This window comes from Scyliorhinus canicula, chromosome 1, assembly GCF_902713615.1.
Source record: "Scyliorhinus canicula chromosome 1, sScyCan1.1, whole genome shotgun sequence".
Lineage (NCBI taxonomy): Eukaryota > Metazoa > Chordata > Chondrichthyes > Carcharhiniformes > Scyliorhinidae > Scyliorhinus > Scyliorhinus canicula.
This window is the reverse complement of record NC_052146.1, coordinates 274,476,803-274,494,151: the sequence shown is the minus strand read 5'-3', so window position 1 is coordinate 274,494,151 and position 17,349 is coordinate 274,476,803. Positions and strand designations below refer to the sequence as shown.

General features: G+C 43.5%; 1 protein-coding gene across 2 annotated transcripts in view; it reads right to left on the bottom strand.

Annotated features, from left to right (window-relative positions):
* Nucleotides 1-14,268: 14,268 nt before the first annotated feature.
* Nucleotides 14,269-17,349, bottom strand: part of lrpprc (leucine-rich pentatricopeptide repeat containing) — a 182,181-nt gene continuing 179,100 nt past the window's right edge. For both annotated transcript variants that reach the window (XM_038813544.1, XM_038813552.1), the window contains exons 35-38: nucleotides 17,245-17,319; nucleotides 16,248-16,332; nucleotides 15,986-16,128; nucleotides 14,269-14,485 (exon numbers count right to left, since the gene is read on the bottom strand). In XM_038813544.1, coding sequence (XP_038669472.1) covers nucleotides 14,417-14,485; nucleotides 15,986-16,128; nucleotides 16,248-16,332; nucleotides 17,245-17,319 — 372 coding nt within the window. In that variant the 3' untranslated portion in view covers nucleotides 14,269-14,416. The remainder of the gene's footprint in view (nucleotides 14,486-15,985; nucleotides 16,129-16,247; nucleotides 16,333-17,244; nucleotides 17,320-17,349) is intronic.

The following is a 17,349-nucleotide window of genomic DNA, read 5'->3' as shown; positions in this document are numbered from 1 at the left end:
ATTTCCCCTTCTTCTGAGGATGTACTCTTCACCCGCTCAGACCCCAGCCCAAACCCAAAAACCTACTGAGATAAAATTTGTATTTCACCACCCCACATGATCCATTAAGACTTTAGTTTTACTCATTCTGAGTTCCACACCAATTGTTGCTAATTAAATTTAAAACTGGGGATTTGGGTTAAAAATTTGCAATGGATGTGTCCTTTGCTAAAGGGTAGAAAACAAGTATTGATTCGAGAGGTACTATGTGAGTGGGGACGGCAAGAAGTCTTACAACACCAGGTTAAAGTCCAACAGGTTTGTTTTGAATCACTAGCTTTCGGAGTGCAGTTCCTTCATCATGTGAGTGAAGAGGTGGGTTCCACAAGCACATATATAGACAAAGTCAATGATGCAAGATGATACTTTGAATGCGAGTCTTTGCAGGTAATTAAGTCTTTACAGGTCCAGATGGAGAGGGGTAACCCCAGGTTAAGGAGGTGTGAATTGTCTCGAGCCAGGACAGTTGGTAGGATTTTGCAAGCCCAGCCCAGGTGGTGAGGGGGGAATGTAATGAGACATGAATCAAAGGTCCCAGTTGAGGCTGTGCTTGGAGACTATAGTGTTTGTTTTGTTGTTTCTAATTCACATCCACTTAGGATTCAGAAACTCAGTGCAAATTGGCCAGATTTACAGACAAGCACAACTGGAATAGAAGGAGTGAGTTTCAAAATTACAGAGGATGGGTTGGACAAGAAATGTGAATGGGTCAAATAATGATAGACAACACTTAATGTATGGTCGTTCAAAGGCATTCAAGTTGTAGGCACCGAAGAGATTCAAAGATTTCTTTATTCTTCGGGTGTCAGCAGCACTGGCAAAGATGGCATTTATTGCCCATCCCTAATTGTCCTTCAGAACATGACTTTGGATGTTCTTCTTGAACCAGTACTGTGTGCAGTGAAAGTACTCTCGCTGTTAGGGAAGGAGTTCAAGGATTTTGACCCAATGACGGTGAAGGAACAGTGATATATCTCCAAGTCAGTCAGAAGTGTACCTATATACCTGCTGCCATTGTTTTTCTTGATGATAGAGATCATATGTTTGGAAGGTGCATCCAAGTGGTGATCTGGAGTTAGTTAAAATTGTAAAGGTAAACCCAGTTCATTGTTGTCGGTTTCCATTTGTTCTTAAGCGTGGCAGTTTTGTGCATTCATAGAGTTGTGTGCTGTGTGTTCTAATTGGGCTGTGGAGCCCAATTGCAGACTTACATGGCTTTCCAGAGGGCAGCAAGGATGAATTGTCTGATTTTGTTTGGACTGCCTCGTCTGTCTAGCTTGCTTTTGGTCCTTGGCTACCCGTATTCTTTGCTGCTCACATGAAGCAAAGTCTTTGCTTGAGATTGCTCCCAGGTAGTTCTTTCCTACTCATTTTCCTCCCAGTCCATGGTGGACATGCCACGTATCCCAAGGTTAGCCTTCAGGAAGCCCTTGAACCTTAATCTCGGCTTAACCTAAACTTGGGTAACACACCTGGCGAGGTATGAATACTTGTCCACCTTCGGAATTTTATCATCAGTTAAATGTACACGTCCACTCCACCTGAGCTGAACTCTGATGATGGGTGCTTCAATTCCAGATATTTCTGCTCTTTGAAGTACCTCAGTGTTGGGCACTTTGCCCTCCCAATTGATGCCGTAATGTTCCGAAAGCAGCTCACGTGGAACATGTCTTGACTGCTTAATATGACTTGAGTAGGCAGTCCATGTCTCAGTCATATTGTAGGGTAGGTATTACCAAAGCTTTGTGCACAGCAAGTTTTGTTGTAAGTTTGATATGTCATTTCCTCCAGTCTCTTGCACGAACAGGTAAATAATAATAATCTTTTATTATTGTCACAAGTTGGCTTACATTAACACTGCAATGCAGTTACTGTGAAAAGCCCCTAGTCCCCACATTCCGGCACCTGTTCGGGTACACAGAGGGAGAATTTAGAATATCCAATTCACCTCACAAGCACGTCTTTCGGGACTTGTGGGAGGAAACTGGAGCTCCCAGAGGAAACCCACGCAGACATGGTGAGAACGTGCAGACTCTGCATAGACAGTGACCCAAGCGGGAATCGAACCTGGGACCTTGGAGCTGTGAAGCAACAGTGCTAACCATTGTGCTGCCATGCCACCTAATGCTTAGCTGCCTCCAGCAATTCTACTTGCCATCTCACTGTCAAAGGTTCCAAGAGAGATGAAGTTATCTCCAGTCTTCAGATTGCATCATTGATAATTAAAGTGGTAAAGTATCCTGCCTTCTTTAAGCTGATGGTTTGTCTATACTCATCCACTGCTTTTGAAAAACAATCCATTATCCAGAATTTAAAAAGAATCTTTCATGGGATATGGGTGCCACTACCTAGCCTAATTTTATTTCCCGCCCTGAATTGCCCTTCAGAAGGTGATGGTGAGCTGCCTTCTTGAACCGCTGCAGTCCATGAGTTGTAGGTACACCGACTGTGCTGTTAGGGCGGGGGTTCCAGGATTTTGACCCAGCGACAGTGAAGGAACAGCAATATAGTTCCAGAAGCTGTTACTATCATTGTTGGGCTCTGAAACACAGGTTCAAATTAGCAAGAAGTGACTTATAGGACAGATATCCTTCATGCAGGAAGTGGTGAATTTCTGTGCCTGGAATTTCCATGGGGGTTTTCTGGTGGAAAATCAGGAAAATCCCAGGGAAGACACTGAAAACGTTGCCACTGGTACCGTTTCTCTGGGGGTTCCACTGATCTCCTACTGAAGTTATGGGAGGGGATTGGGAAAACCCCAAAGAAATAAAAATTCTGGGATCATTTAATAAACAAATAGATTTACAGTAATAATTCAGCTGAATAGATGAATTAAGATGGTCTAAATATAATTTTGCAAATAGCTGCTCTTCTTTTGAAGCCATAAGCTGAATAAATATCAGAACTAAACAATCGCCCTGACTTTGTCATCAAACCCACCGACAAGGGTGAGGCTGTTGTTGTCAGGCGGGCTGACCTCTACCTCACAGAGGCTGAGCGCCAACTCTCAAACACTTCCTCCCACCTCCCCCTGGACCATGACCCCACCATCGAGCATCAAGCCATTGTTTCCAGGTCTGTCACTAACCTCATCCCTTCTGGAGATCTTCCCCCTACAGTTTCCAATCTCATAATCTCCCAAACCCGGACAGCTCGCTTCTACCTCCTCCCCAAAATCCACAAACAGGAATGTCCCAGTAGGCCCACTGTGTCAGCCTGTACCTGCCCTACTGAATGAATTTCTTCCTACCTTGACTAAATACTGTCTCCTCTTGTTCCATCCCTGCCCACCTACATCCACGATTCCTCCGATGCTCTATATCATATCAACATCTTCCAGTTCCCTGGCCCTAACCGCCTCCCCTTTACCATGAATGTCCAATCCCTCTATTTCTCCATTCCCCACCAGGATGGTCTGATGGCACTCTTCATGTCTTCGAACAGAGTTCTGAACAATCTCCATCCACCACCACGCTCCTCCATCTGGCTGAACTTGTCCTCTCACTGAACAACTTCTTTAATATGTCTCACTTCCTCCAAACCAAAGGCATGGTTTGTGGGTGCCCGCATGGGTCCCAGTTTTGCCTGTCTATGGGGTATGTGGAACATTCCCTGTTCCAGTCCTATGCTGGCCCCATCCCAGAACTCTTTTATCACTGCATCGACAACTGTTTCAGTGCTGCTTCATGTTCCCGTCTGAACCAGGAGAAATTTATAAATTTTGCTTTCAATTTACGCCCCTCTATCACCTTCACATGATCTATCTTCGACAGTTCTCGTCCCTTCCTTGACCTCTCCACCTCCATTTCCGGGATAGACTGTCCACTCGTATCTATTCGAAGCCCACTGACTCCCACAGCTACCTCAACTACAGCTCTCACACTCCACACCCTGTAAGGACTCCATCCAATTCTCCCAGTTCCTTCACCTCCATTGCATCTGTTCCAATAATGCCACTTTCCAAAATGGTGCTGCGGTCATGTCTTCATTCTTCCTTAATCGTAGTGTCCTACCCACTGTGGTCGACAGGACTCTTAACCATGTCAGCCCCACCTCTGTTCTCACCCCTTCCCCTCTCTCCCAGAACCAGGTCTCCCTTGTCCTCACTTTTCACCCCATCAGCTTCCATATTCAAAGAATCACCCTCTTTGTTCCGCCAACACCTGCATGATGCCACCACCAAACACATCTTCCCATCACTCCTCCTGCCAGCATTCCGCATGGACCGGTCTCTCCGGGATATCCTGGTCCACTCCTCCATCACCTCCGAGCCCACATCCTCTTCCTATGGCACCTTCCCATGCAATTGCTAAAACACCTGCCTCTTTATCTCCTCCTTGCTCACCATCCAAGGGCGTAAACACCCTTTTCAGGTGAGGCAGTGCCTCATGTGCACCTCGTTCAATCTGGTCTACTGCATTTGCTGGTCCCGATGTGGTCTATGGTACATTGGAGAGGCTAAACGCAGACTGGGTGACCACTTTGCAGAACACCTTTGGTCCATCCACAAGCAGGACCAAGACCTTCCTGTTGCTTGCCATTTCAACTCACCACCCTGCTCTCATGTCCACATGCCTGTCCTTGACCTGCTGCAATGTCCCAGTGAAGCCCAGTGCAAACTGGAGGAACAGCGCCTCGTCTTCCAATTAGGTACGTTACAGCCTTCCAGACTTAACATTGAGTTCAACACCTTCAGACTGTGAACCCTCTCTTCCACCTTCACCCCATTTTTATTTCTATCAATTGATTTTCATTTTGTCCATCAATCCGTTTTTCCCTCACCATTGTCCCCCCCCCCCACCACCCCACTTGGGCCATCTGTTCCCTGTTCCTAGTTGTCCTTTGACATACTTTTCATCTTTGTTCTGCCATTAACACTTTCCAGCACCCTTCTTGGCTTTGATGACCCCATTTACTTTCCCTTTGTCTTTCTGTGCACATCTTTGTCAATCTCCACCTACCGCTTGCTCTCTGTCCAGTCCCACTGATCCCGCCCATCCCCCCTCCACTACAATATAACCTTGACCCTATTTCTACATCTCTCCAGCTTTGACAAAGTGTCATCCAGACTCAAAACGCTAGCTCCGTTCTCTCTCCACAGATGCTACCTGACCTGCTGAGATCGTTTTTACTTTAGATTCCAACATTCACAGTAATTTGCTTTTATAATCACTTACAGAGGTTCACCTATTCCAGAGTCATGATGTGGAGATACTGCCGTTGGATTGGGGTGGGCACAGTAAGAAGTCATACAACACCAGGTTAAAGTCCAACAGGTTTGTTTTGAGTCACTACCTTAGTAACAGGGTCATAATCTCTTGGGGATTGGAAAGGAATATATATTCCCCAGATCATTCACCAATCTTTTGACACATTATATCTCCGCCAGCTCCAACACCACTCCAAATCCAGATAACTGAATTCCCCCAATATGACTCAATTCTATGCAATTGATCTATACAAAACAATTAACTGGCTTAGGTTTAAAACATTAAGGGCCATTTGCTTCTGTCTACTCCAATTCAACATGCAACACTCAAATCTTGACACATTTAGACTAGCCCATCCAAACGTCACCCCATAATCTATGATATTGTTCAGATACTTTCTTTCTGCCCTTTAAAAATTTTTTTTTTTTTTTAGAGTAACCAATTCTTTTCTTTCTCAATTAAGGGGCAATTTAGCATGGCCAATCCACCTAACCTGCACATCGTTTTGGCTTGTTGGGGTGAGACCCATGCAGACACGGGGAGAATGTGCAAACTCCACACGGACAGTGACCCGGGGCCGGGATCGAACCCAGGTCCTCAGTGCCATGAGGCAGCGGTGCTAATTACCGCGCCACTGTGCTGCCCCCCTTTTCACGTTTCTGCAGGATTTGCATCGACAGTTAGCAGCAGCCCAAAGCGATTCCGGTTCCTGGATATTGGAGGGACTGAGAAAATGACAGGAATGAGACACAGAATGAAAAGAGCGAGACAGATCACAGACCCATTTAAACAGAGGTATTTATTTTGAAGGGGACATATTTTCAACCAAAGTGAGTCTTATTTCAATGAGTAAGGCAGTCCTGGTCATATTACTGATTATGCAGCTGGCACAAATTGGTAAAATTGTCAAAGGTGTGCTCATGTAGAACAGTATATGCACTGAACAAGAGTCTGAGCATACAGTTGGAAAACAGTGATCACCCTCTCAAGTATCAGCTAACGGTTTTAAACTGTCTTTGAGTTTCTTCTCTAAATGTATTAACTGCAGACACGCTGTGGTAATTCTGACTCATTTAGTAGGAGGTAGAGGCTCTGAATGTGTGTATTAGTTATCCAGCACTTTTGCATAGATTCCAAAATAAAATGGGATTTATTTTCTCCTCTGTTCTTTCAGGAACTTCATCACATTTGATGAGAATTCACTGTTTTGTTCAATTAAAAATGTTGAGGACCATTTTCTTCCCCCATCCCCACAGCACAATGCATTTGTTTTTAGTTACTGAAAGATGTGCCTTTTAGCACTTTGAAGTTTCATAATTTAATTGCTACATGTCCAACTGAAAAATGTCAGCTTCCAAAATCAGTTCATATATTAAAAATGAAATAAAAGATGAAACAATCAAGTACCCGGAGGTATTGTGGAGGAATTACATTTAAAAAATACAAAGAATAGCTATCACATTGGGATATGCAGTAACTCTGCAGCTTAGCTCCCAGATAATACTTGTAGGTGGGGAGGAAGGATAGAATTATGCAAACAAAGGCCTTTCTTTGTGACAGCTGCCTATTATGATGCCATTCTTCTTGCTCCTCCACAGTGAAAAAGTAGTTCCTTTTCAAGCCCCTTTTATAAAACAGCTAAAGGAACATCTGGTTAGAAATGGGATTGAGGACTTTCAGTGGCGACCGGTGGGAGAAGGTCGCACATAGGGTAGCTCCCACTATGGAACTTGTTTTTTTGGACTTTTCAACCCGGTTCCCGGGGATTTGGTTCACATTGTGTGGGATAAGGAAATTGTCGGTGAAAACATGTTGAAAGAAGGCTGGTGAAAAGGTTATAATCCTTTGATGGACCCAGAAAGCCTGCAAAGATCAGCAGGAGAGAAGGCGCCGGACCTGGCCTCAGGTGGGACTCCTCACATCACAGTGGAAATATTGACTGAGGTAATGGCGCAGGAGCTTGAATAACAGTTTGCAAAGCATTTTGATGAGCAGGGCAGGGTGATGATGGAAACTTTTAAGTGGTTAAGTAAGGAGGCACTTGGCCTGATTCATGAGAAGCTGGAAAAAACTTTGGAGGCGGTGAAGGAGCATGGAGAGGTGCTGAAGGGAGTGGAGGCGGCCTTGTCGTGGCATGGTGATTTAGTCACCTCGTTGGAAGCTGAGTTGATGTTCGTGCAGGAGAAGAACAAGTCTGTGAGGGCAAAGTGGATGACCTGAAGAACAGGCCGAGGAGGCAGAATCTCAGGGTTGATGGTGGGAGTGGAGGGCCCGAAGACAACTGAGATCTTCTTTCAGATGTTTGTGAAGCTTTTGGGGGTGGGTTTTGAACGATTGACCTCTCCGCAGTTGGATCGGGCCCACTGAGTACTCCAGTGGAACTCTCGGGCGAATGAACCACCGCGGGCAGTGATTATTGGACTCTCAGCTTCCAGAAGGAGCGGGTTCTGCAATGGGTCAAAGTGAATCGGGACTAGAGATGGGCAGGAAGCATCATCAGGATATACCAAGGTGTTGGAGCGGTGTTGGTGAACTGGCGTGCGGCTTTTAATAAGGCAAGGTCAGCACTATTCAGGAGTGGAGTCAGGTTTGGAGTGGTGAACCTGGCAAGATTCAGAGTCACTTTCTGGTCAAAAGATCATTTTTCAATACATCAGGGGAGGTGGAGGCGTTTGTCAAGGAGCATAGATTTGGACTTGATTGAATGGATTCTATTGGGACTTTAATGGGAATGCTTGGGAGGGGCTGTTTTGAGATGGGTTGTAGTTTGTATCTGTTGTATGGTACAAACTACAACCCATGTTGTTTGGGAATGAGGGGGCTACGGTTGTCGGGGCGCAGTGATCAGGGTGATGGAATGGGGACTATATGCCCCCCTGGGGAAGATTTAGGTATTGTGGGGCTTTTGCTATGCTTCCATAGCCAGTATGGGTTGGGAGCATTGAATTTCTTTGAGCATACACCCTGGGTGGGGCGAGGTTACCGTTGCTAGTTGCAGGGGAGGTTACCATTGCTAGTTGCAAAGTGTCAGCTAGTGAAAGGTAGTGAGGTGGGGGAGGGGCTGAGGTTTGTTGGACCTGCTTGGACAAAGTTATATCAGCCTAGTTTATTTGTTTGATGTGGGGGGGGGGGGGGGGGGGGGGGGGAGAGAGAAGAGGGAGTCGGTCTCTGGAAAGCTTTTCTGAGGGTTATGGGGGGGGGGGGGGAGGATCAGACTGGGCCGAGTGGCTTGTAAGTGTACCATTTATCTTTCGGAATTCGTCACACTTGGGGGCGGGGGGGTGGTTAGAACATAGTACAGCACAGAACAGGCCCTTCGGCCCTCGATGTTGTGCCGAGCCATGATCACCCCACTCAAACACACGTATCCACCTACGGGCAATTTAGCATGGCCAATCCACCTAACCCGCACATCTTTGGACTGTGGGAGGAAACCGGAGCACCCGGAGGAAACCCACGCACACACGGGGAGGACGTGCAGACTCCAAACAGACAGTGACCCAGCCGGGAACCGAACCTGGGACCCTGAAGCTGTGAAGCATTTATGCTAACCACCATGCTACCGTGCTGCCATTGTGGGATTTTCTCTCTTCAAGGAGAGGTGTTTGTACTTAGTATTTTGTTTGCATGGATTTGTTTATTTTGTGTTTTATAAAATGAAAACTTTAATAAAAATATTTTCAAGAAAAAAAAAGGTGGGATTGAGGGTTATAAAGCAGATAGGGAAAATAAATATTGTGGAAAACATGATGGTTCCTGAGCTGCTGGGACTATCAAAACACCAAGGCAAGGAATATAGCTGGTCAAGAACATCTTTTTGTTCAAAAGCAGTGTTCACCACTCGAATTCTGTTACATTTACCTCTGCTGAGTATTAAATCCAGGCATCGCACATGGAAAGTGAGGATTCTACTTGTTCATATCTAGTGGGTCCACTGAGTGCAATGACCTACAGTGCAAATTCACAAAACGTTTATTCCTAAGTTTCACTGAAATTTTACCTTTATTTTTGGTATAGCAATTTTGTGGAACCACAGCAGCAGGTGAAATGGATTGTTAACATCCATCACACAATTATGGACTTGATCTGTCGAAGGAATAGGTTTGGTAGATCAAATAATACATCTTTGGCCCATCCTAAAATCATTTAATGTTGCTAAGCAAATAATGTCAATATTTTTCAAACTTTCAATGGCAAAAGGCAAATGTCATTCATAATTAAACCATTAGTGATTAAGGGATAAGTTGTTCCTATACCATCTAAAATCAGGCCATTTAGGAGGGGAGAGTGTTGTAGGATGGCTCAAAACTGGTGCTTGAGCTGCAACATTTTCTTCCCTCTGAAGCCAGCAGATTGGCCGTTTGACCCTTGCTCATGTGTAATGAAGGGGAGGAAGGATATGAAAACTGGCCCATTTGCTACCTTCCTGCCAAGGCCAGGATACACTGGTTTGGGGTAGTGGTACTGCCAGTAGGTCAGGCAGCATCTATAGAGGGAGCTGATGGAAGTTTTGAGAAAGGGTTGAGATCCAAAATGCCAATCCATCTGCTCTCTCCACAGATGTTGGCCTGACCTGCCGAGAGTTTTATGACATTGCCCTGGCTTGAGTGCTGCAAGAATTAGCATCATCGGGAAAGAGAAAAATTAAGCAGAAGAAGTTTGGAAAAATAATATAAAATTTTAATGATAGTGTTTATTTGGCTTCTTTAACATGATAAAACATCCCAAGGCACTTCCCAGGGTCATTATAAAACAAAAAAGCCACATAGGCGATATTAGAGTACATGCTTGGTCAAAGGGGTAGATTTTAAGGAGTATCTTAGAGAAGGAGAGCTAGCCCTAGAAAGGAACAGGGAGGGAATTTCAGACCTTAGTGCCTTAGCATCTAAAGGCATGAACAGTGAGACATTCTTCATTCTTAAAATAATGTGAACTAGTCTGTAAATACTAAACACACTCGGAGCAAAGAGTGCTCAAGTGTAGCAGAGCAGTTATTGCTGACCCTGGCATAATATCTGGGGTCAACGTAGAAGATTGTGCGTGCATTCTTGGGCCCATTACTGGAATGAAGGATAGATAAAAGCTCAATGGGGTGGGTTAGTAGTGTTTGGATAATGCCAGCAATCCCCCACTATTCCAAAATGAAAACACTTTCCTGCTGATTCACCTGGTTTGCAGGAGCTAACGAACACTTTCCAGTCCAGCATGCCTTTCTTCCATGGGATACAAGACTAGCATTCGTTATCCATCCCTAATTGCCCTTGAAACTGAGTCGCTTGCTTAGCCACTTTAGAGTGCAGTTCAGTCAGCTACATTGCTGTAGGATGGCAGGTTACTTTCCCTCAACCATTGCCCAAATGGGTTTTCACAACCATCACTGATGATTGTCATGGAGACCAGCTTTGTTCATTGAATTTAAATTCTACTAGCTGCAATGATAGGATTTGAACCCACGTCTCCAGAACATTAGCCTGGGCCTCTGGATAACTCATTCAGGGGCATGATCAGCATCTCCTCCCTATTTATGAGGCATTTCTTGACATTACACCAGTGAGCCTGGCACCTGCCATTTGTTACACCTGCACACATCCAAATCTCTGCGCAGTAGCGAGATCAGAATTGAGGGAACACATGGTGAGAAATATCTCCCACATTGACCCTTTCAGGGGCTATATTTAAGGTGGATGTGAAACCTGGAAGGCACATATCTTCTGGGCAGAAAGCAGGTATTTACAGGAATTGTACAAATTTATCTCCCAATGAAGGATATTCAAACCCTGGGCATAAGTGGTTTGATTTTTGAGAATAGCCAACATACACATTTATAAAATGATTTTTTTTTTTTTAAAAACTGGTGAAAATTTCTCATAATAATCAAAATAGAAGAAAGTGACTAATAAGCAAACGGACATATTAACTTTCACCCCGAAAACTAAACTAAACCCAATAGCTTACAGCGACTAGCTCCTTAAAAAAGAAAATGAATAGCTGCCGTCTACCCTTCTACTGACCCTCTAATGGTGTACTAGGCTCGGACAACTACGTTCACCCCCATCTGAAGCACCGGTGAGTCTGATACCCCAAACATGGTCACCAGCCATATTGAATCCAAATCAACATTGAGTATCTCTGACATGGTGTTGAAGAACGAAGCTTACCAACTTGGGACAAGACCAGAACGCAAAGAGTGTGGTTTCCTCCCACAAGACCCAAAAGACGTGCTTGTTGGGTAAATTGGACATTCTGAATTCTCCCCCCATTGTACCCGAAAAAGACACCAGAGTGTGGCAACTAGGGGATATTCACAGAAACTTCATTGCAGTGTTAATGTAGCCTGTTTGTGATGAAAAAGATGATGATTATAGCTGTTGTGTGCAGTTCTGGACACATTACAGGAATGTCATAATTGCTCCGGAAAGATACAGAGGAGATTTACAAGAATGCTGCCAAGGCATGAAAATTGCAGCTATAAGGAAAGATTGGAAAGGGTAGGGTTGTTTTCCTTCAAACAGAAGGTGGCTAAGAGAGAACCTAATTGAAGTGTACAAAATTATGAGAACCTGGACAGGGTAGACAGGAAACACTTGTTTTCCAGAGTCGAGGGGTAAATTACCAGGAGGCATAGATGCAAGGTGATTGGCAGAAGGATTAGAGGGAACATGAGGGAAAACCTTTGCACCCAGAGGGTGGTGGGTGTCTGGAATTCACTGCCCGAATTGGTGGTTGAGGCTCAAATACTCAACTCATTTAAAAAGGTACCGAGATCTGCACCTGAAGTGCTGAAACCTGCAAGGCTTCGAACCAGGAGCTGAGCAGCTAGTTTATTTTTCTCTTTTTTGGCTGGCGCAGACATGATGGGCTGAATGGCCCCTTACTGCACACCGTCACTTTTCTATGGTTCTATCTCAATAATCTACCATGGCTCATTTTGGAGGAGCTCAAAACTTTGAATTTCCTTATCTTCCCTACAAATCAACAGGCTTGTAAAACCCAAAGTTCTGATTTGTCTCACTTTCTTACCCCTCGATATTTTACACCAAGTCCAGAACTAAATCCTTTCATCAGGATTTACAATGAGTCAGCCTTAAGTGCTGCATTCAGTAGGATTGATTTACATCTGCAACAAATGGCAATTGAGTGGGAACTGCAACAGCATGAATTTGCTCCTAATTGAACAGAAATGCAAAGGCATTTTTAAGCATTTCCTCATTTCTCTCACCAAAGACATTCTTCTATTCACTTTCAACCTAATTTTCTTCTATGTCTGCCTTGGTTGCTGGGTCAGGGGGAGCAGAGACGACAGCACATGGCACACCCCAAGTCTGCACTGCACTGTCAAACATCCAACTGCCTAGACATCCATTTTCCAGGATATTTTGCACCAGTCAATGTGCTCAACCATTCTCTTTCTCATCCTCAGTAAAACTACCTCTCTGGTCACGCAGTACAATCTCCATCTTTGCTCCCTCATATCCAAGGGAGGCAGGACCTGAGCAAATTTGACATGTTAGCAGGTTTCGCTATCCAATGCCAGACTCAGCTGGACCATGTGAAACACTACCTTTTCTCTGGCAAAACTGCTCACGACTCCAATTTAATCCTAGAGTGCAAAGATAACCTCCTGCCTCTTTCCTCCACAACCAAACATCATTGTCATTACCAATAAGTACAATGAGCTCATGGACTTTGTCACAAAAATTGAGAACATCTGTTCTGTTGCTTCCCCTTTTCCTTAGTTGACAAGTCTAGCTCAGTTTGATTGTCCTCACTTGTATCTTTCAAATCGTAGCCAGACTGTTGCCAGGACTGGCTTCTCTTCCTGTCTCTCCACTGTTACCTCCGAAGTCCCTCAAGGATCTGTCCTTGGTCTCCCTCCTGTAAAATCTTTATTTGATCAATGTTGGCTATGGAGAGAAGAAAACCCAAATGTTTAATCATGTCCAGGGGACCAGATCCAGAAATAAGCATTGGTTCCAGACGGATCTGCTCGAATTTCATGGGAATAAGATTTTGCCCTGGCATCTGAAGCTTTGCACATTTTCAGAAAAAGTGCAAGCTTCACTGCCATCTCAACAAAATCCTGCTGAGCTTCCAAGGTCCCAATTCTGTAGTCTGGAGGGGGGGGGGATAGCATATCTAAATCACAATTTCTCTATTTTAAAATTTTATCTGCAAATCATATTAATGTGGGTCAAATGCCACGTAAAAGGGATACATGCCAGTTGTAAAGTTTGCGTTAGTTTACAACGTAACACATCCGTAATATCCATGTCATCAACATCACCATGCAACAGCTGCTCACCAGAATCATCAACCTGGCCTGTGTGAATGCTGATGTGCAAGATAGGCTTTCCATCACACCATACATTTAAACATATGACTGCATTGTAACTTAGTAAAATTAAATTAACCTATTTGGTTTGACCCTTTGCTTTTTGAGAGACAACTGGAATAAGAACTTGAATTCATTCAGGAACATCCACAATTTAGAATAATCCAAATAATTTATCAGCTAAAAAAGTGCTTCTGAAATCTAGTCATTGTTATAGGCAAACACAGTAAGCCTTTACCCACAAGGGCGTATAAAGAGCAATGAAATTAATGACGCCAGTGTCTATGTAGTTACATTGTGCACCTTGTGTTGCCCCATTATGTATTTTCTTTTTCTTTCATTTTCTTTTCATGTAATGAATGATCTGTTGAGCTGCTCACAGAAAAATACTTTTCACTGTACCTCAGTACTGACAATAAACAAATCCAATCCAATTTGGTTAATGTTGATTGATGATTAAATATTGGTCAGCACACAATGAGAACTCCCACGCTGCTTTGACAGTGCAGCACCCCCTCAGTACTGTACAGGTGTTAACTTAGAGTATGTGCCTTGTGATTGCTGCCAACACCAGAATGACAGCAATATCAAAGTTTTAAAACTGATGGAGCAAAAGTGTTAAATGAGGAAAATGCCTGAGAACATAATGAACAACTTAGGAGAGAACAGAGAGCACAAGAGAAAAGATTTATCCCCTTCAAATCTTTATTTGTCATGTTAAATACTACTGTACAGTCAAACATATAGTTATGGTCACCATATTTCAGAAATACACACTTTCATCAAGAATTGGCTCATCGAAAATATAAAATGTCTGGTAGCTTCAATCTTCATCTTAGTTTTCATCAGCTGCTGCTGCTGTCTTTTCTTGCTTCAGCTTGTCTGCATAAAATTTAAAACTTTCCTGTTTAGAAAAGAAAAAATGTTTAATAATTTGTCTGAACAGTGCCTTATCCTTCTGTTATGTGTGGGCTTTGTACTGTTATTTAAAGCATTGCATTTAAAAATAATATATATGCACTGATGGAATAACTTTCTGCTCAACAGATACAATCCCCTGAATAACATTGTAATTATGTTTTGAAAGGCAAAGTATGACTAAACACTGACATGTCACATTCCAAAGTGTTGGAGCCTTAGCATTTAAATGCATTGACCTTTTCAGCAGTAATGGTATTTAGCCTTATTAAAAATCAGCACAAACTGAATGAATACCATGCGGCATCCTCCCTCTTACATAGCAAGAGGCAAAACATGTCACAAAAGCTAGCTTTTAATGCTGACTTTTAGGATTAGAAATTGAATCGTTTTATTATTTTGAACTTTGTCTGAAACTTCCGATCAGTCCAGACTAATGGATTGAATGTCTCTCCTGTCTGCAAGAATTCTGCACAAAATGCTATGAGAAGTCTCATCAAGTCCCAGCTGGGAAAATACCACGACTCTTAACTAAGAATTTTAGCACAAATTACAGAAATCTCCCTCTCTCTCGCAATTTGGGATACCATGTCACACCAGTGTCTTCTGAATCCAGGGCTGAGTTACGGTGTTAGGGCAGTGCAGGAAAAGTTTTAATCAGCATCAGGTTTGACACCAGGCCTCAGAGCACTGACAGTGGGTAAAATGTAAGTGTCGCCACAGTCCCAGAGGACATAGGCTGCTCTGCCCTTTGAGAGCTGACTGGTGGTGATTTAGCCCGAGTGTCACCACACCTCAAACGAGGGGAAAGGTTGGGAAGGCGGGGCCTTCATGGATAACCTCAGCCGGTACGGAAATTGAACCCGCGCTGTTGGCCTCGCTCTGCATCGAAAACCAGTCGTCCGGGCAACTGAAGATAGTGTGTATCTTTTGTCCAGGGGGCGATGGATTGAGAAACAAATTGGAATCTTGTGGAAGTGATTAGTCTCACCTGCTGGCTGCAGAGCCAATGAGTGACCCACATTGCCTCCTTTTGGGGAAAGCCTGCTGAACCACGGAAGGGGGGTTGCTTAGTTGAGTTGGCTGGAACTATGGTTACCATCCAAGTTTGAACTGCATCAGCATGGGCAGTCATGCAATTACCAGTGAGTATGTTCCTGTGATAAACATTAAAACAGGGAATTCACTGTGTGGGGAAATCCCAAGCAGGAGTCTGTGTCCTTCCACTTTGTGGCAGACTAAGGTCGCTCATCGACTTGCTACTGCATGCTATTCGTTCAATTGCCCCCATTTGTTGTAATGCTGACAAAATTGAATCCGGTGTTGAAGGTCGCCCATTCAAGGCTTCACAGATATCGAAGATCTAATGTGTCACTGGTTTCTGGCTATGGTGCTTTGTAGAGAATTTTTGCAGTAATGCCTTGAGTGTACTTCAGCAATGGATCGATGGCTGAAACTATGAAAAATTTGGGCTGGGAATACTTACAGGGGGCTCAGTGAAAGGGAGAGACTCCCCGGAAATTTTCAGTAGCACAGCAAAACGCTTCAGAAACAGCTCATCTGGTGTCACATTTTCATCTTTAACCTTCTCGTACAAAGCCTTTGCAGAAACCACATCATTGTCTAAAGCTAGAGAAAGGCAAAATAGAGACATTTTATGCAGCTTTAGCATGGTGGCTGAGTACGTATAATTTATTTTGCTCAATATAAACAATCTTATTCAATAAGCATAGCATTAAATAATTTACCATAACATTTCATCAGATATGAATATGCAATTTCTTTTTCTGGAAAATCTTTCATCAGGTCAAGGAGCCCAATGATCTTGTGAGACTGAGGGAAAAAAAGACAAAGTTTAACCTGATTGCAGGCAATATGTTGGATACATCTTGGCAATACTACTGGATGCTTAACAACTCCAAAAGATAATACCTTTAATCTCATTCTTCTACACGTATATCCTACATGTATATTATCACTCAAAGGAAAAATGTAAGGCTTTTTTCTGCAACTGTGCAAGCTAAACAAAGGATCTATTGGCACTGTATTTCCTTGAGAGTCAAATCAATGTATCTTTTTAGTCAAAGTGCCCAGAATTGTGTAATAAATAATAATGCCAAGGAAAGCCATCAGAGGAAGTAACACAAACATAATTTGAAGGTAATGTTGAGAAGCTGATGTTAATTTGTGCACCAAGAAGCTTGTTATAACCAACTGCTTTTTACGTGCCAACATTTCCGAGGTCGTCACACTTGCCCAGGCAGTTATTATCGGGCAGCCAGTTACACTGCAGTAGATTGCTAGAATTAGAAGATCAACTGAGACTACTCTTTTGGGATCATACTTCGATTTCTTTTGAAGATCTGTTGTGAGAAATTAGGATGGGATTTACCCCCACACCTCTTTCCACTTGAATGACAAATTTATAATCTCAGCTGGGATTGTTTATTGTGAATTAGGTGAGTGCAGGGCTAGCAGAGGGTAGCTCACCTACAGAGGCTTAAAGAAAAGGAAGATGAGTTACACTGTCACTGTGTTCATAACCTTCCACAGATGGTTAAAGTGTATCACTTGTTACTGATAGTACCTTGAGATAAGTCCCTCTCTAATCCCTTGGTTAGAAAACAGCATGTGGCTCAGTGTGAAAACATTGTGAAAATAACAAACATTGTGTTCCCTATGCTGCATGCAGAACAGTTAAAACAGGATACTGCAAACATCTTAAAGTCTCTTTGGTATGCATACCTGCCCAGGTTTCTGTGACGTTTTAGTAATGAATGAAACCAAGCTGATTTTCTGTTCCGAAATGGCAGGGCACCTCTGAAAAACATCAAACCGAAAGACATTGGT